Below are 21,367 nucleotides of genomic sequence, written 5' to 3'. Positions count from 1 at the left end.
TGAGCAAAACATAGGGATGCGTGTTGGCCAGTGTCACCGGCTGCCAAATTTAACCGTCGGCCCCGGCCGGCCCACCTTGTCAAGTTGGGGGGCCAAACGTTCTAATAAACACCGCTAATAACTAACAGCTGGCTAACCTCGGGGACCCTTGCTCTAGTTCCTGTAGCTGCGCCCCGGGAGGCCCTGCATCCTCCTGGGAGCACGGCCGAGCTAACTCAGCCTCCTCCTCCTGTGGCCTCCCCCACGGCGGTGCAACTGTGCAGCTGGGGGGCATTGGCGAATGAGAAGTGAGTGTTATTTTACCTGCTCTGGCAATCGTTGACTGGGGACGTGCGGCGTGGACGTTAGGCGGCGCGTGTTGATGGCATCGCGTCTTACACTGCATGCTACGGTCAGCACTGACTTTGGCGGGTCGACATGCCGTTGGGTGGTGGCAGTTGCAGCTCGGGGAGGCTTGGACGAGAACGACTGTTAAAAATGAGTTCAACGAGATATAAAGATGTCCGTTGCCGACGAGGAAACCCGAATGGATTGCTGCCCTCATCAGACTCAGAAACATCAACATCAGAACATCAAGCTACACCCGTCTTCTCATACTTTAGCATCAGCTTTCCGCTTCCATCACTCACATCTTCTTCTCTGTAAACAAGCCATCGACAACAACCGCCAGCATGTACGCCTTCACCTTTGCCGTCCTGTCTCTGGTCGTCAGTGTTTCCGCTGCGCCCACCGCCACTGTTCGCAGCGAATACTCCAGGACTGTGCCTCTCACCGGCGTCACCCACTCGGTGGTTGCTGGCATCAGCGGCGGCTTCGACCCGGACAATGTTGTCGCTGAGATCGGCGACACGGTCGAGTGGCACTTCCTGCCCAACAACCGCTCCGTCGCGCAGTCCAGCTTTGCTGAGCCGTGCCAACCTCTCGTCGATCACGGCACGTCCTCCTACTCGGGATTCTTTGCGGGATTCAACTTTGCTACCCAGGAGGGCCAATCGCCCTACGTGTTCCAGATTGTTGTCGAGGACAAGTACCCGATTTGGTACTACTGCCCGCAGCAGGTCGGCTCGCACTGCCAGAACGGCGCGGTCGGCGTCATCAACCAGAACTACGACAACCCTGCTTTCAGCCTGCGCAAGCACAAGGAGCTCGCGTCCCAGACGTGCGCCTCCGTCGTGCCTCCTGAGCAGTGTGGAGGAATCATCATGCCCAACCCCAACCCCTACAGCGGCTACTGAGATACACCATTCGCGCCGATGAATTCGGCAGTATGCTTGAGATCAGGGTTCGCACTTCAAGGCCGATGACCTGAAGGATGAGGTACCGGACGAGAGGACATGAAAGCTCATGGGAGCGCAACTTTGCTTCGAGTCGACTTGGATTTATGCGCGGCGCATTTATCTCTGGCATTTCTTGGATCAAATGAGGGAGACATTCTTTCGGAGTTGATAGATGAAGGCTCATGCACGTACAGTCTACTAAATATAAACATCCTGCTGCATTGCGACATAACGCGTGTTTTCACGATACAATTGCTGACAATGCTCAAGTTCGTGATCAGCAAACCGCCGCCAACACGTATCTGCGTGCTCCGGGACACATGACTACATATCTGATGTCCACGCGCAATCCCTCTGCCCGGTGTGCATCGACATGGAATTTGGGCGCCACAGTCTCGTTCGACCTGTATTCTTTCGACTGTCTGATCAATTCAACTCTTCAACGGGTGATCGGTAGGGATTGATCCGAAGGCAAAGGCAGCCAGCACATGTGTTCACCCGCATGCAGCCTGCCGAGACGCAGTGCCCACCGAAAATAGCTCCCATCTCCCAGGCCGAGCAAAGCAAGGCTATTTCAGTGAAGTGAAGACTCTGCTAAAATGTGGTCAACATTACATAAAACCTCTCGTCAGTCGTGATGTGGTCTGCATCGGACGATGGTAGAGTCCATGTCCCAGTGAACGTCAATGTGGGCCACCTCAAGACCATCTCAGGAACTTCTCACGACTTTTAATGACGCAGCATGGGCTGGACAGCGTGCTTAGTGTATATGCTTAAAACATAAGCATAAACATGCCTAGTTGATTGGACACTTACACGGCCCCCTCGTGTGTTGGGACAAGTGTGTCTTGGCGTCCCTCTATAAACACCTTGATGGTATCGACACCGACTTTGTCATCACCTTGATGGGCAGCAAACACTATCGCAACTGTACATGAATTCGGGCCAACACGGTTCAGCTGCGCAAACTATTGCCTCTGTCGTGGACTTTAGCTCAGGTCATGGGCCATGGCCGTTCTCTCGTGGCTGGGGCGTTCCCACGTGCTTGGCTCATGGCGATAAAGATATAAAACCTAGGGTGCGCGTCGTGGCCATCAACATGAGACGATCAGAAACAGTGGGAATCCTGTCTTTCAAGGACTTAGTCACACAATATCGTCAAGATGCATCTGCGAAGCACCCTCTTGGCGGCCATGCTCATGGAGCGTGCGCTCGGCACACCAATCATCACCCAAGACCTCAAAGCGACCGTCACCCTGACAATTCCGAAGGAAACCGCGAAAGCAAATGTTTACGACTGGTCTGAAGGCTGGAAGCCATCGTTCAACATTCACCAGTCTTGCAATAGCTCTTTACGGGCTCAGCTCCAACAGGGACTTGATGAGGCTGTTCAGCTAGCCCAACACGCCAGGGACCACCTCTTGCGACGGGGCAACCGCTCGGAGTTCACTCAAAAGTACTTTGGCAACAGCTCAACTGCGATGCCAATCGGCTGGTATGACCGTATAATCGCCAGCGACAAAACGGGAATGCTGTTCCGCTGTGATGATCCCGACCGCAACTGCGAAAGTCAGAAGAGTAAGTCTGTCGGCTGTACGCATGGTCCCATACGAACACCGCTGACCTTGTGTCGTCTCCAATAGACTGGGCGGGACACTGGCGGGGTAGCAATGCTACATCCGAGACCGTCATCTGCCCTCTTTCCTTCCACATCCGCCGCCCCTTGTCCGCAGTGTGCAATCTCGGATATACGGTTGCTGAATCCAAGCTCAACACGTTCTGGGCGACGGACCTCTTGCATCGATTGTTCCACGTGCCCGTCATCAGCGAGGGGATTGTCGACCACTATGCCGATGATTACGCCGGCATCCTGGAGCTGGCAAAGACCAAGTCGGACAAGAGTGGCATCGACAGCAATGCCCTCCAATACTTTGCCATCGATGTTTGGGCGTACGACATTGCCGCGCCAGGAGTCGGCTGCTCGGGGAAGCCGCAGAGCTCCAAGGTATCGTCGGCTTCGACGCTGGCTCCTACGGCTACTCCAAAGCCGTCCCAAAGCGCGACGAGCAGCGCGCCGACTGTGAGTTGACACCCACCTTCTGATGTCGGATCAAAATGTCGCTAAATTCTTGACGATAGGAGTGCCACACCCACGCAGATGGCGTCGTACATTGCGCTTGATGACGTCGCATGAATTCACCTTGTGTGTGTGACAGTGTGTGTGTGGGAGGGTAGGAGGGGGGCGGCTGGCCCGTTTCTACCCGTTTACATAGCCTGCGACCAAGTACAGATCACATGGTAACGGTCCTTTGACGAGGCGTAGAAACAGGAGTACATAGCATAGACTGGTTCATGAAATATGACACATTCACTTGAAGCAATCAAGGTTGAGAGCTGGATCACATCGCCGCCATATATGCCCGCTTCATGAATTGACGAAAATGAGGTAGAATGTGCTCAATTACTACTGACGGAGAAACCACTAGGCTTCAAACTTGGCGGTAGGCAGCGGCGGTCCCCAGATCGCGCCCGGAGTATTCTCCTGGCGGTGCGTCGGCGTATTCTCATTCACAACGTCGCTGTCCGTGTAATGCTCCATGATGAAGCCACTGGTATCGAACCAGTAGTCGAAGATCTGAGAGCCCATGACATGTCGCCCGACCCCCCACATCTGCTGGTACTTCTTCTCCATCAACCACTGATGACCCATCATCTGCGTGTCAAAGTCCTCCACCTCATAGGAAGAATGGTGGATCTCTGTTCCTGCCTGATGAGGGCCATGGTGCCCCGCGATGAGGAGGCAGTGATGGTCAGAGTATTCGCGGCCAAGGTCCAGATGATAAAAGGCGAGAATCTCTGCAGACGGGTCACCCGGCTTGTGAAGAATGTCCGTCGCCTTGAAGTTGAAGTTGTTGCTGTACCACGCACTTGTCTTGGCCTGGTTATCGGTCGCGTAGCCAAAGTGACCCAGCTTGTGGATCATGGCGGGACCGGTGACCATGCGATTAAATTGGCCTTCGCAGAATTATCAGGAATTGTCGTTAGCCTCAACCTCCAAATTGACAGTACTGTGTCGCGACGGGCTAAGTGGCTTACCCTTCCTTGGCTTTTCCATGGCAGTGTTTACGTTTGGCTGGCCATCCACGACCCTCGTGAGTCCTCGTTCGGGAGCAGGGCGCTCCTCCTGCCCGAAGAGAACCTCGAATGGAAAGCCGTTGTTGTCAGGTATCCGAACCATCTTGCCACCGCCAGGGCGTTTGGAAATGTCAATCACTTCGGCTCCGGGCATCTTGCACGCTCGCTCAAAGTCTTCGGCGGTCCGCGCCACCCAGCCGGAACCGCCAAAGCTCTTTGCCTCGCCCGGGGCACACTCGCTAGCTATGCAGATGTACGGGTCGACACCATATCCGCGGAGGTAGAAGTTGCCATCCTCGGCCTTCTCTGTTACGTCGAACCCGAAGTCTTTGGCAAACTGCAAATACTTGGTGACATCCGGATGTTTGTACACTGTATAAGCCAGACGGCTAAGGTTGACCTTGTTCGGGCTGGCCATGTTGTTCTGTATGGCGACTTTGCGCAAGCGTCGTGTAAGTCAAGTGTGGAGTAGATTGCTGTCTGTGCCTCCTCTCACCACAAGGATTCGCTTTATACATCAGGGCAGACATGATTCATTACTACGATATTATTAATGCAATTTTCCATGGCCCGGATGTTACACACTCGGTATGGTACGTGTGATGTGGTTGATGGCTTCATCTGCTCAGGCCCGGCCGAACGCCTGCGGGGAGGGAGGGGGTGGGGGACAGCCGTCGGCATGGAACCCCTCGGCATAGGTTCACAGAACGGGTCCCGACTCCCCACCATGGTCCGAGTGGCTGGAACCGTGGGCATCAATGTGCCAACCAGCGTTGGACATTGAACATTGGCTCTTGAATACTGTGTTGAGCCTCGGACCACTCTCCGCGACCTAAAACTAGGCGGCACTTCGCGGTTCAAGAAAAGTTAACCAAAGTTCTCATTTGTTGCCTCCTGAACCAAGTCTGCAACTGCGTCACTCAACCTCGTCACTCAACCTTACTTTTTTTGTCAATCACAATGCCTCTCGCACTCAAGAATCTCCATGTGATTGACGAGTCCGGCCCTTATGTGCTGGAACGCGATGTGGATATCCCGTTGAAACGGTCCACTCCCCAGACGAAAGACGATCCTCTCCTCGTTCGCGCCAACGTATATCGTCCCAAGAAGGAGGGCCGCTTCCCCGTGCTCTGCACATATGGACCTTGTAAGGACTAATCCAAATGTCTGTAACTAATGATTAGGGGCTAATCGTGTGTTTAGATGGGAAGGACATTCCTTACGAGCAGTAGGTCCCGATGAGGCAGTCGCACATATTAAAAGCTTCTAAAACGACATCAGGTTCCACGCCCATTCCTTTGCGGATGTGAACCCAAACCACAAGTCTAAGCATTCTGCATGGGAGACTCCCGATCCGCTTTATTGGACTTCAAACGACTATGTTGTCGTTCGGGCTGATGAGCGTGGGTCCGGCAACAGCCCGGGAAAGCTTGACTCTATGAGTTCGGCCACGTGCGATGGTTTTGTCGACGTGGTCGAGTGGGCGGCAGTGCAGCCCTGGAGCAATGGAAAAGTTGGCCTCTTAGGTATAAGCTACTACGCAGGAAGCCAGTGGCGTGTGGCGGCCCGGAAGCCGGCTGGCCTTGCCTGCATTATCCCCTGGGAAGGTATGTGGCGGGAGTATCAATTGCCTATTGCTTCATTGACACAAGTGCAGGGATGTCTGACTATTATCGTGACCGAGTCCGTCATGGAGGTATTCTTTCCAACGCCTTCATCAGTATGTACCACATACCACTGCCGAAACAGATCATTATCTCTAACGCTCTCGATAGAGTACTGGTATGATCGCCAGGTTGGGTCGAACCAGTATGGACTTGGTGGAAGAACGGAGAGAAACTGGGGCACCGACAGTCTTGAGGGAGTTCTGTCCGCCGAGGAGCTTGCGGAGAATCGGGCTGACCAAACCATCGACACTGCGAAGTATAAGTTCCGCAACGAGGAATACTACAAGTCTCGCGACTACAACATGGCTGATATTGAGGTTCCCGTTCTCAGCGTTGCCAATTGGGGCGCCATCCATCTTCACCTGCGAGGCAACATCTTCGGCTACCTCGGGATTGGATCGAAACTCAAGTATCTTCGCTTCATCACCGGTCGTCACGACCTTCCCTTCTATTACGACGAGGAAGTAGCGGTGCAAAAATCATTCCTGGATGCCTTCTTAAAGGGGGTTGATCCGGAGGGCTGGTCGACACCAGGAAAGGTCCCACCCATCAGCCTCTGTGTCCGCAGGGACAACCCGGGTTACAACAATCCTCAGGCAGAGCGCGATGCATTTCCCCGCCGACCCGAGATGGAGTGGCCTATCGCGAGAACCGTCTATACGGATTTCAACTTCTGCAAGTCCTTGCAGCTCGAGATGAGCTCGACGTCGGAGGTTGGGGACGGCCTTGTGACGTACACTGCGCCAAAGGGGGGCGTCACTTTCGTCTCGACGCCATTCAAAACCGAGGCTGAAATGACAGGGCATCCCATTGTGAGGTTGAGCATCTCTGCTGAAGCGGATGGGGATAAAACGCCCTCAGAGATGGACATCTTTGCGACCCTCCGTCACATCGATGCCAATGGTAAAGAAGGTAAGCTCTTGTAGTAAACCCCACTGAGTATAGTACAGGTTGCTGACTTGCACCCCAGTGTTTTACACCGGCGCCGTGGGCGATCCCGTTCCGCTCGCTCGTGGCTGGCTCAGAGTCTCGCTGCGAGCCACGACCAAGAACCCGACTGAGATGAGCAACATTGTCCCCGAGCGCGATTATCTCTCCACCGACGTTCAGCCTGTGAACGTTGGCGAGGTCTACACCGTTGATGTTGAGATCTGGCCAACCAATTGTGTCTTTTTGCCGGGCGACAAAGTGGCAATCGAGATCTCCAGCGGCGACTCGGAAGGTGTCAGCGTGTTTGAGCACAACCACCCTGATGATCGTGACCCTGAAAAGCTGGGGGGGATCAACGCTATCCATATTGGCAAGGAGTTCCAAAACTTTCTGCGCTTGCCCATTATTCCAGCAAAGGAGTAGGATAGAACAGATGGCCAGTAGCCATGCCTTTATCTGCGACTTGCTCAATGGAAAGGCTCGTTGGATAGTGCATGGCAAGCTTTCCGTAGTCGGTGACAATATCTCCAGTTGCACTCACAGTTTATACGAGTTTCCCAATTTCGATACCCTTGAGACGTGCTGGGCCCGGCCCCATCGTGCCATCTCCTCTCCTACGCGATAGCCTGGTAGCCGGTAGCAATTGACACCTATGCCTGTGATAGTAATTGAGAACGGCAGCAATGGAAGGTTCGCAGGTTGTGCGCAATTAAGCCCAATGGCTACTAACCAGGCTGCGGCAGTATCGTAGGGGAAAGGATGGGGCGCTGGGCTACTAACGGCGTCACATAAACGACACCACAACCCGCTATAAATGGGCTTACAGTAGGCGTTCTTAGTGGCCCCTCCGGGCTTAGCAGGCCTCCAACAAAGTATGTATAAAAATAGAGAAATGCGTGGCTATACACAGTAATACTCAATGCTCTCTAATAATGCAGGGAAACTAATTCTGCTCATACTGACAACAATCGCAACGAACTAGCTGTCAACATGCCACTGTCATCTGCACAGGAGTGCAACGCGGCTCACGCCAATCCAAGGCTGGCCAAATCACCCTTGGCCTGAAGAACCTTCAGGGCTTTGGCCGACTGCACGCTATAATATTCAACCTGGCTGCTCCCGCAATGCCAGTCCTCCAGCTTTTCTGCGGCGGTCAGCTGTTCTAGACCCTTTTGTAGAAAGTCTTCGTCCCTGAAATGTCGAAGAGCGCCGGTGAAGCCCTTTGCCGCAGGACCAATCTTGAGCTGCATCCTACAGAACGTAGCCGCGGTCTTGGAGATGACTTCCATGCGGTCCTGACGTCGCTTGGCGTATTCATCAAGGCATTGATCGACTTGGGCTCGCGAGATTCGCGGGCCAATACCGTCAGAGCTGGTCTGCAACTTTCGGAGGTTGTTGACGAAGCAGGCAGCTGATTCCATGGCTTGGTTGGCCCCCATGGCCGCGTGTGGCACCATCTGTACGACTCGTTAACAACCGAAAGCATGGTTGAGGGGCCAGGATGTTGTGTCACCTTGTGCACAGAATCGCCCAAAAGGAACATTCTTCCAGACTTCCAACTATGAGATAATCCTTCCTCGAGAGCTGTCATGAGGGCCTGCTCTCTGGCAGCCCATACATCAGCCCATCGTACACCATCCGTCACACAAGCATCGGATATATTGGCAACCACTTCATCAATGTCTGCTTGCGTGAAAGATGTCGTCTTTCCATACTCGATAGGTTCCGGCAGAAGCTTGAAGAGGAACCAATACAGTCTGCCATTCAAGCCTGCGAACACTAAGCCAGAAACTTTGGGACGATATATCGTAAAATGGCGCCCCGCTGGGATTTGCGGAATGGGCTTTGATATGCCAAATACGCAGGCAGCTTCCGCTTGGAGATCTTCTAGAATGTTAGCGGCTACTATATATACGGCTAAGCTGGCATGGCAACTTACAGTCTGTCGGGGCCGCAACTGTTGCTGCTAGAATGTTGTTCCGCACAATGCTTCGCACTCCATCAGCCCCAGCGACAAAGTCGCAGGAAAAGCGGCTGCCGTCCGCGGCCTCAATGGCAGCCGAATCATCAAGCTCCTGAATGGAAATGACTCTTTTCGAGACGTGAACCCTACTCTTATTCTCTAGGCTGTCGTAGAGCAGCCGCAAGACATCTTGGCGAGCCATAAAGAAGCCATCGTAGCCCATTCTGTATGATGATTAGCCATGTACATCTTCGTTCCAGGTCAGATCATCCAATTACAAGGTAGGATAGTGTTTCATGAACATGGACCGCTTGTAAAGCTCTCCTGTTTCGCCGTCGCGGTGCTCCCAGTAGTCGTGTACTACTTGGAACGCGTCAAACTTGTCCGTGAGGCCCAGTTGGTCCAAGATACGCAGCCCGTTTGGCATCAAACCGAGGCTGGCACCTGCATCTGGCGCGATATCATGGTAGCTTTCGTACAGGATATACGAGATGCCACTCATCTCCAGCATCTTTGCCAGAGTTAGACCGCCAATCCCACCACCAACAATGCCCACGGTAACGTGATCTCTCGTCATTGTGTCTGCACGCCGATGGAATGAATAGTAGATACAGAATAGGTCTTTGACAACTTGCTTGATGTGAAGTCTCAATGCCGTTCTTGAACAGGTATTCCCTTTAAGCTTCGTTAGGTACTTCTTGAGCCTGCCTCATGAGGTCAAGGCTCGGTTGCGGGTGGCCGGCTGAAAGGTGAGGTCACATTGAGTCGGGACTAACAACTCGATACTACTTACGGAAACTATCATCTGCTGCGTTGGAATCTGAAGCATCCAGAGCCGAGTCACCTCATGCCACTGTGAGGCTCCGCGATTCGATTGACATGAAGCGGGGAACACCAAACTTCGGCTGGTGGTGGGGGAAGCCGAGACGCGCCCGGTCCAAGTCACCCGGACGGGGCCTGCCAGAGGTTCAACCTAGCGGCACCGAGCTCCTGCCCGTCAAGTCAGGCGGGCCCGAGGTTGCCACAAATGTTGGTGCTAGCAAATGCCGAAGGATGCAGCGCGCGGGATGACCATGTCTCTTTGTATACTAAGCTATGACATAGCGATCCTCTCTAGGTTCTGTGCAAATGCTGCACAGCATGGCCACGGCATACATGCCAGCTTCTGCCCAAACAGTTGTAAAACTCTAAGAGACCCATGAGAACGTGACAACCCTTGCGAGGCAATGTTCATCCACACCAGCAACCCAGAAAAGTACAAGACTATAGGCAGCCAAATGGCAGTTGCATCCGCAGCCTCGGGAACTTGTTCCAAGACCAGCCAGGCAAAGTGAGCTGCCTCATCTAGCGTGCTGGTGTCTGTCTCCACGATGCTCGAGACCTTATCCAATGGTATAGGTGAGAGAGTCGTCAAAGGTTCATACTGGGCGTAAACAGCAATCAAGTGCAAGTGAGGAGCACGCAGGTGCATTCTACAAAAGTAGAACAAGGCTCGAGTCTCTTGCACGACTTCACGCTTGTACTGCTCTTCCCATTTATCGAGCGCTCTCTCGATTCTGACGCGACACTTTTGAGCTTCGGCATCGAGTTTAGATCGAGTGTGTGGTGAGATGTGCCTCTCCGCTGCAGCCAGTGGGAACATTTCGCGTGCCCAGACGAGTGTGTGGTTGAGTAAAAGGAGAATGGTTATGAGTGCGTTGTTTTGGGTGAAAACCGGCCACTCGGTTTGCGGACCAGCAAAAAGGGTTCGCGATACGAGACTCGACAGTGAGTAATATGGCGGCTCGAGTGTGATGTCAGCGAAGGCGGATATGCTCGATACAGTCGTACCCATGTGCAGCGAACGCAGCGTGTCGATCAACACCACATAAAACATCATGCTACTGCAGGTTTCATTGAGCAACGCATTAGTCTTTGGCCATATATGAGGACTCACCTCCGGTTTTTGATGGCGGAGGCTTTACCCGAAACTGGATCCGCGGTATTGTTCCAGATTCTCTTGGACATCTCATACATCTCAGCACAGTCTACAAGCGGGAGGGAAATAAGTTACCGCGTACTGCTTCTACGCAACCGTGGACGTTATTGGCAATATGCCAGATGCTCAAGTCGCTCGACAGCACGCCGACGGTCTCTAGAAGAATACACTTGGCGCAATATTAGCCCAGACCCAAACAGCGTGTCCCATGCATGCACAGGAGGCACCCACGGCTAAAGGGATTTCCGTATGGCGTGTTTGGCTATTGTCCAGAGCTAATGTAGCCATGAGAGTCTTTGTGGCAAGGTTCCAGAGGCTACGGCTGCGTTCAATTTCGGCGAGGATCACCGCACCCAAGAAGGCCATTGACAAAGACAAATAGCGTGACCGGTCGTGGAACAATTCTGGGGAGAGGTCGCGTAGAAACGGGCATCCGGACAGGAATCGGGAAAGAAACGTCCCCCGCAGCACATCCACTTCTTCTGCGGATGGCACCAGATCTTGCAGTCTGTTGAAGAGATTCGAGGGGAAGGAGGGCTAGAAAGGTACGACGTTCAGTACAGAATCCACGCAGACGGAATTAGTAAAGTCGAAGGGTAGGCGGACCTCGATGCATTCGCCACAGAAGTTTGCTACCAAGTCTGCCGGTGCCTCCTTGAAGAAGTCAATATCGCATTCCGTCCTTTCTTGTGATAGAAGGGCCGCCTTGTATTCCTGCAAAACGCTCATGTCAGGGTACGTTTGGTCGTCCTGGTTGTCCTGGCGGCCTGGCCGCCTCGTTGTATACCAGACATCCTGCAGACTTTCCATGGCTGAAGGCTTGAGCTTTTCTGGGGCGCGATGATCGGGCCGCAACTCCGTTGATGAGGCTCCTGTACGATGTCAAGACGAGAAATGGACCCTCCATCGGGGGCTGGAAGCCAAAGTCCCAAGGTTGGGTTGATGGTTGGTTGGTTGGTCTTCCATAAAGTTACGCGCGTTCTACTCTGTGGGTCCCCCGAGGGTCACGGACTCAGCTCAGCGGTAGCTGTAGGGGCTCATGATGAGACATCTCCGAGTCCAATAACACCGTGTCATTCTAGGAATCATGGCGACCTTGTCGAGGCTTTGGAGCGAGTAACATCCCGCGGTTACGTCCCGCGCCAACTGTGTCGGGGAAGAACGGCTTGAGCGGATATTGTTTATTTCTTTGGCCACACTACCCCGCGTCTGGTCCAGTCCCTCCATCCCTAGGAAGTGAGGGGGATCCACTAGCTATCAACTCGGTCGCTTGGTGGTGCCCATAGGAGCTCGACCACGGAGCACTTTGCGAGTTGTCGTGCGTTTGTGGCCTGTGCCATCCTGGTCGGGGGCCCGGTGTCATGGAATATCTACCTCGGACAGACTGTTTGAACCAACATCGCGAGGCTGCGCTCCCCTCAGTTCTGCAAACCTCCTGTCAAAGCGCAAGCATCATGTCCGCTCGCGCGTCGAAGTCGACGCGCGACGGTTCAGCGCCGCCATCTTTCGTTGTACGAGCTCCCCCCTTATTTCCACCCGGTGAAAGAGATGGCAAGCCTGCCGGCTAACACAGACGACTCGTCGCAGTGTCACATCTGCGACCGCAGCTTCAGTCGCGCCGAGCACCGCGACAGGCATCTTGCGACACGTAAGCGTCCGCCGGACATCGACGGGGGCTACTCTTGGGAGTGGATTGCTCACATTTTGATTCAGACAGCTTGTTGCGGCCATATCGTTGCAACTTCTGCGGCCACCAGTTTCAGCGAACCGACTCGCTGCGACGTCACGTCGACAAGTGCTCAAAGAACCTACGCAGCGCCGCCGCGAACGGTGGCGATGAGATCCGCTCAAGGGTCAAGTCTGCCTGCGACTTGTGCCACAGCAAGAAGTTGAAGTGCGATGGCAAGCAACCATGTCGAAAGTGCGTCGCCAAACGACAGGACTGCACGTACCAACGCTCCGATCGTCTCCGGCTGTTACACTCGCCCGACTCTTTATCACCACCAATCGACTCCAGCGAATCGAAGCTCACAGACATGGAGACCATATTGGTGAATACATCCGAATCTGCCATGGAGGATGCCGCCTTCACAGCCTCGAACCTGTCATCAAGCGCTGAGGTCTCCTCCGCCCTTCCCGAAGCCATGCTGCAGGGCTGGATGAGCGGCGTCGATCTCGAGGCCGACGCACAAGTCATGCAGGAGCACGGTATGGGACTTCCGTGTCCCGATGCAATGAACCCTGATTGTATGGGTGATTTGGTGAGCAAACTGCCTGCATCCATGAACAGAAGTCCATTGTATTTACTGGACCGTCGCTAGACCGCTCTCGACTTCCCAGACCCTTTGGTCTGGATGAGCACCACGTTTCTCCCTGGATTAGAGGACGAGTATTTCGCGCTGAATGGAGCCATGTTGGCTAGCCCTGATTATCAATTCCCGGACGAGGCCGGCCTCGACTACCTGGCGCAGATGCTGCAGCTCGACATACCGGGCTCCAAGTTTGACGAACAGACCGCTCGGTGGCTGCGAATGCCGCTAGTCCCCCGCAAGTACGACTTGGAAGTACTAAATTCGCTGCTCAACATCTTCCTCAGGCACGTCTCGGAAACATTCACGTCCTTCAAGGGCTTTGCCATTACCTCACACACTCAACCCGAGCAGATTCTGGCCATGGCCGCTGTAGGATCCCTTTTTGTCAACTTGAAGGGCAGTCCTCGCATCTCTAGGGTACTTTTTACGGATTCCCATCGGCTGCTGAACAATTCTGTAAGGTTTCCACTCAGAAACAGCGTTAGTTCCCACTGACTTTAATGCTTTAGGCTGCTGGCTCCCTTAAGCATTCACGGCCCGCTGCCATGAGTCTCGTACAAGCTGTATAAGCCCCCCCCCCCCGGACAGCCCGAAAAGAGCTCGACAACTTTCTAATATTAGAGTAGTTCCTGGCGGCCGAATTGTTTGGCATCTGTGGAGGGCATCCGCGATCTCGAGAACTCAGCGAGGCATTTCATCAGAGCTTGCTCCAGGTATAGAACGGGCCATCCCAAGCTCCTCTTCGAGTGCGCTAACCTTTCTCACTTGAGGCACTCTGTATGCATGGGTTGCTCTCCGCAGACGATGCTGAGGGAAATGAGAAGACACAACAAGAAAGGTACGTTCATCACCCGCTAGGTATAGAGAAGGGGACTAACTAATACCCCCTCAGGCTGGTGGCGGATATCCTGCTGCTAGAAAGCTATAGGACTTCGCTGTTTCAACTAAAGCCAATATTGACGCCGGCATACCTCGCACACACCAGCTGGGGCGACGCGGCATCTGCAGACTCCTACAGCGCTCAGCCGCTCAACTACATACAGCAACAAGCCTTTCTTCTCGCGAATCAACTGGAGCCTAAAAAGGAACTCACCCTGCAAAAACTCATATTGCTGTCTACCAGCTCATGGCTAGGTGGTGGCAATTGGGTCGGCAGCTCGTACGAGGCCACGAATCGAGACTACGACCCGGCCATCATACACGCCTCGGTCGACGCCCTTATACAAAACCCTTGCTCGACGACCAATATCTCGGCACGCCTGTTTGGCCACATGATCATCGTCGCACTCCATGCGCCCCTCTCTGATCTCAGCGAGGCCGCGTACTCGGCAACCATGCAACGAGAGGCCACGCCAACCATGGTCGGCCGCATCAAAAGCTGGCGCCACTCTTTCGATGTCGAGACTGCCCTCGAACACGCATTGCAAATCATGGATGTGGTGACAATGATCCCGCTCATTGATCTCACGGCCCCTGCAAAGAGGTCAGGATATGTTGAGGCGCCCCATGATGCGCTCTGCATCTTCAACGCTGGTCTTGTCATTTGGGCCAGCAAGCATACCAGCTTTAGACAGACGGCTGAAAGGAGTTCTGGTTCACGATCACGGCTGGGGCAGGCAGTCATAGTTCTTAAGAAGATGCGCCTGCTGCTGGCGCGGAATCTCGGCCAGGTGTTGCAGAAACTCGTCCAGGTCGAGAGTCTGAAGCGTGCAGGCGGAAGCACGGCGTCGGCCTCATGACACCCGCTCCGTGCGATGAGTTCGGCCGTGCAACTCCTTCATCGATTGGACACATCGAAATCTACACTTCGGCAAGGGCACTCCGGTTTTAGCTTCATTGGCAGTATGCAAGACCCCTCATGGAACAATCATCAGTTGGGCATTGCAAGGTCCCGAGTCCCGGCCTGGTGTTCCAAGCAAGGCTACTGCTACTTCGTGCTACGCACCACGGTCGTTCGACATCACACGGTTTCGTTATATTAATGAACATCCATGGCGCAGGCAGACCGACTCACTCGCAATAAGAAGACCATCATTCCAGCCGATAGCCGCCCGAAAAGTCCCTCATTCCCATTTCGGTCTTCAAGGTGCCGACTGTGTTCCCAAGGTTGGGCAACTCGGCGATGCGGCTCACGATGTGATGAATGGTGGGAAGCTTGCTCGGGCCCAGTGGGATGAACTCCACGCCCGCTTCCTCGGCTACCAGCATTACCGGCTTGTCCCTGCTCGCGTGTCTCTCTGACATGTCCTTCCCAAACGGTTTCGGAATGAATACATCATAATCGGCGTCTGCCTCATGGAACCGACCAGAAATGCCCGGGACGTGTTTATGGAGGAAGATACCATCTTCTGGCGGCGTGGCAGTGTTAGAAGAGTCGTCCGCCGCTTCTGTACCCTTCTCTTGGAGACCACGCAACCAAAAGGATGCCCACTTGGCACCGCGCCATGACAGAGACACCTCCATGATTCCCGCCGAGGGCTGCTGGACGTCAATCTCCGAAAACAGCTTGGGCCATCCAAGATCCTCCCGACCGGCGATTATGGGGTCGGCACAATCTTCGAAGGTAACAGGACAATAGAAACCGTTCAACTTTGTGCCGTCCTTCTTGGTGTACTGAACGTCGTGGAGGTAGAGGCTGAGCAGGTTATACCCACCGCCACCCAACCAGTCCAGATTTCGCAACTGTTGCACCACGATGCTCATTTGCCCAACAGAATCGCTCTGGGATAAGCTGTATGCCTCGTTTGGGAAGAGGTTCTTGAGAAGCGTTGCGCTTGTCTTGAACCTGACCGTGGCAGTTGTGACTGTTGAAGGCAGTCCACCTACGGCACATTCTTGGGGGATGTTGCGTGGACCGGGCATGGGCCCGAAGACAATGGGCTGCCTCCATCGAGCTGACTCTTCTTTCTTCCATAGGTGCTGCCTCAGAATCTGGGTGGAGGCATGTATTTCGTCGTGCGGCAGGAAGTAATCAAGAGTATTGTTCACTTCAAGCAGAGTGTCCAGTTAGTATGATCAAATCAGTTGCCGCGGCGCGGGCGTGTGTCTGCACTCACAGTTGAGTTTCGAGGGGTCAAACTCGGTGGACTTGATCCCGTCTCCGCCAGTCAGTCGCGTCAGCTCCTGACACAGGGTGGCTCTTTCGTAGCGGGCCTTGTTGAACAACTCCAGCCGTTCAGGGACCTGGTCCGCCGTGGTTCCCTTGCGCAGCATGACACCAAGTGAACCACCGTCCTCGATGGCCATTGCGCCGCCCTGGGCCAGGTGAGGGAGAAAAGGGTGAGCTGCATCTCCGATGAGTGCCAGACGACCAACATTATACCGGGGCAAGGTCTCCATGTCCAGCAACGGCCAAATCTTGAGGGCCGAAGGGCTCACTTTGTCAAGCATCTTGAGCAGACCCGGGTGGAATCCCTCGTATACGGTCAACAGCTCCTGCTTGAGTGCTTCGCCCTCCATATCAAGCTTGTCTTCGGTCAATCCTGCGGGATGAATACAAACAAAGTTGAGGATCTTGTTCCTGGAGCAGGGATAAATGACGACCTTGCGGTCGGACCCGTACCAGATATCCAAACTCACTTGCGGATTGACGTGTGGGGCCGTCTCGGGATCACTCTCGGCCTCTTCACGGTCCAGGAGAAACCGAAAGGTACAGTCCTTTGACGGGTGGGGGGCCGGAGCAGGGTCGCATACTGCAATGCGACACACGGAGTGCACGCCGTCGGCTCCAATGATGACGTCGGCTTGGTCTTCTTGGCCGTTGGCGAGATAGACGATGCCCTTCTCCGCGTCTACGCGCTGAACCTTTGATGAGCACAACAGCTCGGTTGGCCTGCCAGGGGCTTCGGCAGAAGTGGCCACGGCCTTGAGATGATCGTGGAGGTGCGCGCGATGGGTTAGAAGCCAGTTCTGGGTAAGTGGATTGTCAGCAATCTCTTGACACTAACTTCACTAGGTCTTCCTACCTCCTGGAAGCGGTCTCTTTGGCTGTAGTGGTCGATGACCTTCATTATCTCCCCAGAATGCTTCCGAAGCCTTGTCTGTGGTGAAAATGAGCTTTCCATCAGCGATACGAGCTTGACGTGATGCGAGAGGGGGTCCCACGCTGATGATTTCGTTGGCTCCGTGATCCTCTGCCCGCACGCCAAGTTGATGAAGAACACTGAGACCATTTGGAACAAGATGAATAGCGGCACCCGTCTCGTTGGCAAAGCGAGATTGCTCGTAGACCTAAGAAAGGCGTCAACTTCCATACAGCATGCGAAAGAGCATCAGGCAACTGACTTTCACACTGTGACCTTGTCGGCGGAGAGCAATGGCTGCTGTCTGCCCACCGATGCCTCCGCCTACGATGATGACTTTCAGCGCAGGAGGGTTGGGCGACACCGAGACAGTGGGAGCAGCCTTGGGGGGCTCCTTGGCTGCGGTCGCCTTAATCGGTGAATGGTATACCACTTCCATGGCTGTCGCTCACTAGCCAAATTCTCGCCTATGACAGAACCAACGTGTATGTATTTTCGCTGTCTTTTACACAAGCTTACGTCGATGAGTGCTTCGTGCCGTGGAGTTGTGGAGTTGTGGAATATAGAACTTTTGAGACTCTTGAAGCCAAGCCGTCGTCGTGAGCCAGCCGCTGATTGATCGGCTCGGGGTGGAGCTCCGGGCCGGATACGACGTCGGGAAGAAGGGGGGGTAACCGATCCAGATTGGGTTCAACGGGGACCGAAAGCACTCTTTAGTGTCTAGACGAGGCGCGGCGCTACTGTTCAAATCCGCCAGTCCTCGCGCAACGGCTATAGTGCGGATCAAGACACAAATTTAAAGAACAGGAATAGGTCCTTTATATCTATACGAAGTATAGTATAAGCATTCTACAACTGTGTTTGCAGCACAGAACGCGCTCGTTGCAGCCTTCCAACGACAACCGCGAATGGCAACCTAACCTGAGATCCAGCCCTGATCCAACGCATACAGATTAATGATAGAAAGCGCTGTTGTGGCCACCGGATCGGGTGGCAGGTGGCGCCGCTTTTGGTGGCCTCGACAGTGAGGGGCTGGCACCGCCCGCAAAGTACAGTGTACCTGCCGGCGGGTGCGCCTGCGGGCGCATCCAGCTGAGACGCAACTGGCCAGGGGTCATCCGCATGACTAACCAGCCCGTTGCCTTGGCCCCACCCCCTCCGCTCGCTCACCCTCTTCCTTCGACTTCCATCTGGCAACCAGAACACAGGAGTCCGTTTCCCGACACCACCAAAATGGACGTCAACGGGTCTGACGAGCGCAACAGGCTGGCGTTAAAAGCCAGCCGCTCCGCTCGCCCTCTCACAACACCCATCCAACTTCTTTCCTCACATCGCTCCCACCACCAGTTTCCAGCCACGACACACGGTCAGCCAAAGCCTCGTCGGAGCTGACCATGGCACCTTCCATCGCTTCCAACAAACGAAAAACCAGGCACACTGCACATCATGCCGACTTCCTCCGAAAATTCGCTCAACGCGAGAATGAAAAACGAAGGATCACAAAGGCAGCTCCTCTCAACGCCAGACAGCGTGCCGCCCTTCGTGAGCAGCTCCAGGACATGCGCTTTCTCAAGCCGGATTACGCCGATGGCACCAAGATTAACATCGCACGGATATTGAGGAAGTGGAAAATGTATGGACCCCTCAGCGAGAAGGGAAGTGTCCATCTGCTGACCAACACTCAGATACTGCAACGCTACGGAAAGCGGCCCATGGATGGAGGTGATCAACAGACTCGATCGGCCGATGGCGATGGATTTCCTCGATCATCTTTGTGAAAGATGGAAGATTACGTCTGAAGGTACTTCGTGGGAGTATTGGCGTCAGTATAAGCAGCTCTACAGCAGCGTGACGGGTCGATATTTCGACAGAAACGACAATAGAGAGGTCCAGAAGGTATGTTTGGCTTGTGTTCTCATGACCATCGGCAAATTTCTGACGAAAGGGACGTTCCCACAGTGGCACGATACCGTTCTGGTTTCTAAGTGGAAACTTCGACCTCCCAACATCGACGGGAAGCCAGTCCTTGGTACCGATGACCTCCTGGTACTGCAGACCTTCAACATAGCATACGACGAAGGCGTCTTCCCTTCTGAGCGACACCGCATCCAGCTCTCAGGCTGCTACCTGCTCCTGGCGTTTACTGGCGCTCGACCTGCCGAGATAGTGGATAATGAGAAAAGGCGGCCGAAAGATGGAACATATGAAGATCTCTATGGTCCGAAGAGCATCAGAATTGAGGACTCAGCCTACGATTCGGATCAGCCTGTCGATGACAACTCTCGCTTGCTCGAGAACATGTTGTACCAGGAGACCATAGCTCGCGGACGACCAAAAGCTCTTTGCTATGAAGACATATGCTTGTCGGTTGTACGCCATCCGCAGACCGGTATGGACGTTCTAACCATGGCGGTCAAGTTCATTCACCACAAAGGAGTTGATCGTAAGCCCAAACCGTCTGTTGCTCTCCTTCTCTTGATGTCTCGCTCTCTCTGCTGACACTAAGCAGGACCATCTTCTTCTTCACTGGTACAAGAAGACTTATGTTTTGTATCATCACTGTCGTCGTTAGTATCGCTATCGGTGACGAGGCGTTTGATGCGCCGAGCCTAACAAGTGCGACGAGCGTTTTCCGACTCCGAAACTGTGGATCGAGCAAGTGCACGCCACTGCGTTGGAAAGAAGAATGGCTGAAACGACCCCTATTCCGCGGTTTCGATGGTTCGGCCGTGTCAAAGGAGAAACCCCTGCCGTATCATAAGTTGAACGACGACATGGAGCGACAAACTCTTGACGCCGGGTTTGAGAAAGCGCTAGGGCCGAAGGCATTTCGCAGAGGAGCCGCCAACGCGGCGGACGGTACATTTTCTGCTACCACCATGACCCGAGGCAAGCTCTAACGCGGGGATTATCGTTTTAGGTAACGCATCTGATGCTGTGCGCGACCAGATGATGCGCCATGATCCGAGATGGGCCACTTTCAACGGCGCCTACATCAACGAAAAGGTCGAATTTCACCTTGAGAGAGTTGTGGCAGGCGAACCAACAGATGATTGTCTGATCGATCTCTTCACGCACATGAGCTTGACGCGTGACCCAGAAGCTAGGCAAGACATGGTGCCCGACGAAGTCTGGCAAAGTCTAGAACCCAATCCCGAGATCGTGGAACTAGAGGCTCAGAGGGACAAGCTGAAGAACGGGCGGTATCGAATTCGAGGCACTAAACACGAAGACAAGGTACGACAGCTTACGAAGACGATCCGAACGAAGAAGGCGCAACGCGAGAAGAGTATTCGAGAATACTATCGGCAGTACTACTTCTACCATCGTCCCACGTGGGAGATTGAGCAGCAGCTTGCCGGTGATGACCATCAAGTCGACCAAGCATATTCAGTACCAGCGGTCGATCTTCACATACCGGAGCGTGCGCAGCTGGCAAACTTGCTATGCCAACACGTAGATGACCTGGATTTCGATGGCTTCTTGCGGCTGCGTATTGAGGTCGCTGAGCTCATGGTTTCTCTGATTGGAAAGCGAGAAACGGCCAAACGCAAGCGCATCGTCACGAAGGTGCTGAGCGGCGTCTCCAGCCCGGTGCAGGAGAAATCACCGGAGCCCGACCGTTTTCCGCTGCTCATGGCAAAGGCACAGTGTCCTCGTTGCATCGGCGATGAAGCAATGTCTGTGGAGGAGAGAACATTTGCCTATTGTCGGCCGGCCGTGATGAACGATCATTTTGACCGCGAACATCTTGCGACGATGGAAAAGATGGAACGCGACGGCTTCATCGGCTGCATGCACCCGAAGTGCAGAGAGGCGGACATTAAGCTGCACAGTCTTGATCATTTTCGGAATCACGTCGCCACGATCCATGGTGTTGCTCTTCGACCCTCCCGACGGTAAACGCCTGGGCTCCTCTCGACATGGAGAAACCGTGCCTATCTCAAGGCGCATATGTCTAAAACACACCCATACAAGTTGCCCTTGACTCCTTCCTGGGAGTCCGGGAGTGCACAGCGAAGCCCCAACGGCCTCACGGCGGCGCGATCAGAGCCGATTGTAGCGACAGTGCCTGCACGCCAC

At 54.1% G+C, this 21,367-nt stretch overlaps 9 protein-coding genes across 9 annotated transcripts; 5 read left to right on the top strand and 4 right to left on the bottom strand.

Annotated features, from left to right (window-relative positions):
• Window positions 1-402: 402 nt before the first annotated feature.
• Window positions 403-1,235, top strand: JDV02_001914 (uncharacterized protein; the record flags this gene model as incomplete). Its single annotated transcript, XM_047982888.1, has 1 exon — window positions 403-1,235. The coding sequence occupies exon 1, from the start codon at window positions 672-674 to the stop codon at window positions 1,233-1,235; it is 564 nt and encodes a 187-aa protein (XP_047838858.1). The 5' UTR covers window positions 403-671.
• A 954-nt stretch (window positions 1,236-2,189) lies between these two features.
• On the top strand, window positions 2,190-3,656 carry PRA1 (Prenylated Rab acceptor protein 1). Its single transcript, XM_047982887.1, has 3 exons — window positions 2,190-2,855; window positions 2,921-3,357; window positions 3,417-3,656. Exons 1-3 carry the CDS (start codon window positions 2,441-2,443, stop codon window positions 3,456-3,458), a joined length of 894 nt encoding a protein of 297 aa, XP_047838857.1. The 5' UTR covers window positions 2,190-2,440; the 3' UTR covers window positions 3,459-3,656.
• Window positions 3,657-3,759: 103 nt separating this feature from the next.
• Window positions 3,760-4,830, bottom strand: JDV02_001912 (uncharacterized protein; the record flags this gene model as incomplete). Its single annotated transcript, XM_047982886.1, has 2 exons — window positions 3,760-4,292; window positions 4,374-4,830. The coding sequence occupies 2 exons, from the start codon at window positions 4,828-4,830 to the stop codon at window positions 3,760-3,762; spliced, it is 990 nt and encodes a 329-aa protein (XP_047838856.1).
• Window positions 4,831-5,372: 542 nt separating this feature from the next.
• JDV02_001911 (uncharacterized protein) lies at window positions 5,373-7,432 on the top strand (the record flags this gene model as incomplete). The annotated part of the gene is made up of 6 exons (XM_047982885.1): window positions 5,373-5,559; window positions 5,616-5,640; window positions 5,694-6,019; window positions 6,070-6,132; window positions 6,188-6,991; window positions 7,050-7,432. The coding sequence occupies 6 exons, from the start codon at window positions 5,373-5,375 to the stop codon at window positions 7,430-7,432; spliced, it is 1,788 nt and encodes a 595-aa protein (XP_047838855.1).
• A 602-nt stretch (window positions 7,433-8,034) lies between these two features.
• Window positions 8,035-9,483, bottom strand: JDV02_001910 (uncharacterized protein; the record flags this gene model as incomplete). The annotated part of the gene is made up of 4 exons (XM_047982884.1): window positions 8,035-8,466; window positions 8,523-8,893; window positions 8,949-9,196; window positions 9,251-9,483. The coding sequence occupies 4 exons, from the start codon at window positions 9,481-9,483 to the stop codon at window positions 8,035-8,037; spliced, it is 1,284 nt and encodes a 427-aa protein (XP_047838854.1).
• Window positions 9,484-10,484: 1,001 nt separating this feature from the next.
• On the bottom strand, window positions 10,485-12,026 carry JDV02_001909 (uncharacterized protein). Its single transcript, XM_047982883.1, has 4 exons — window positions 11,557-12,026; window positions 11,182-11,487; window positions 10,909-11,119; window positions 10,485-10,855 (listed from the first exon to the last, which is right to left on the bottom strand). The coding sequence occupies exons 1-3, from the start codon at window positions 11,758-11,760 to the stop codon at window positions 11,000-11,002; spliced, it is 630 nt and encodes a 209-aa protein (XP_047838853.1). The 5' UTR covers window positions 11,761-12,026; the 3' UTR covers window positions 10,485-10,855; window positions 10,909-10,999.
• A 52-nt stretch (window positions 12,027-12,078) lies between these two features.
• Window positions 12,079-16,265, top strand: JDV02_001908 (uncharacterized protein). The gene is made up of 8 exons (XM_047982882.1): window positions 12,079-12,461; window positions 12,538-12,598; window positions 12,664-13,211; window positions 13,272-13,718; window positions 13,772-13,825; window positions 13,889-13,975; window positions 14,033-14,100; window positions 14,155-16,265. The coding sequence occupies exons 1-8, from the start codon at window positions 12,312-12,314 to the stop codon at window positions 14,999-15,001; spliced, it is 2,262 nt and encodes a 753-aa protein (XP_047838852.1). The 5' UTR covers window positions 12,079-12,311; the 3' UTR covers window positions 15,002-16,265.
• Window positions 15,249-17,723, bottom strand: JDV02_001907 (uncharacterized protein; the record flags this gene model as incomplete). The annotated part of the gene is made up of 5 exons (XM_047982881.1): window positions 15,249-16,249; window positions 16,319-17,171; window positions 17,228-17,302; window positions 17,367-17,492; window positions 17,547-17,723. 5 exons carry the CDS (start codon window positions 17,721-17,723, stop codon window positions 15,294-15,296), a joined length of 2,187 nt encoding a protein of 728 aa, XP_047838851.1. The 3' UTR covers window positions 15,249-15,293.
• Window positions 17,724-18,476: 753 nt separating this feature from the next.
• On the top strand, window positions 18,477-21,187 carry JDV02_001906 (uncharacterized protein; the record flags this gene model as incomplete). Its single annotated transcript, XM_047982880.1, has 5 exons — window positions 18,477-18,917; window positions 18,970-19,180; window positions 19,244-19,740; window positions 19,794-20,143; window positions 20,205-21,187. Exons 1-5 carry the CDS (start codon window positions 18,679-18,681, stop codon window positions 21,185-21,187), a joined length of 2,280 nt encoding a protein of 759 aa, XP_047838850.1. The 5' UTR covers window positions 18,477-18,678.
• Window positions 21,188-21,367: the final 180 nt, after the last annotated feature.

This window comes from Purpureocillium takamizusanense, chromosome 2, assembly GCF_022605165.1.
Source record: "Purpureocillium takamizusanense chromosome 2, complete sequence".
Lineage (NCBI taxonomy): Eukaryota > Fungi > Ascomycota > Sordariomycetes > Hypocreales > Ophiocordycipitaceae > Purpureocillium > Purpureocillium takamizusanense.
This window is presented reverse-complemented; position numbering and strand designations above follow the sequence as displayed.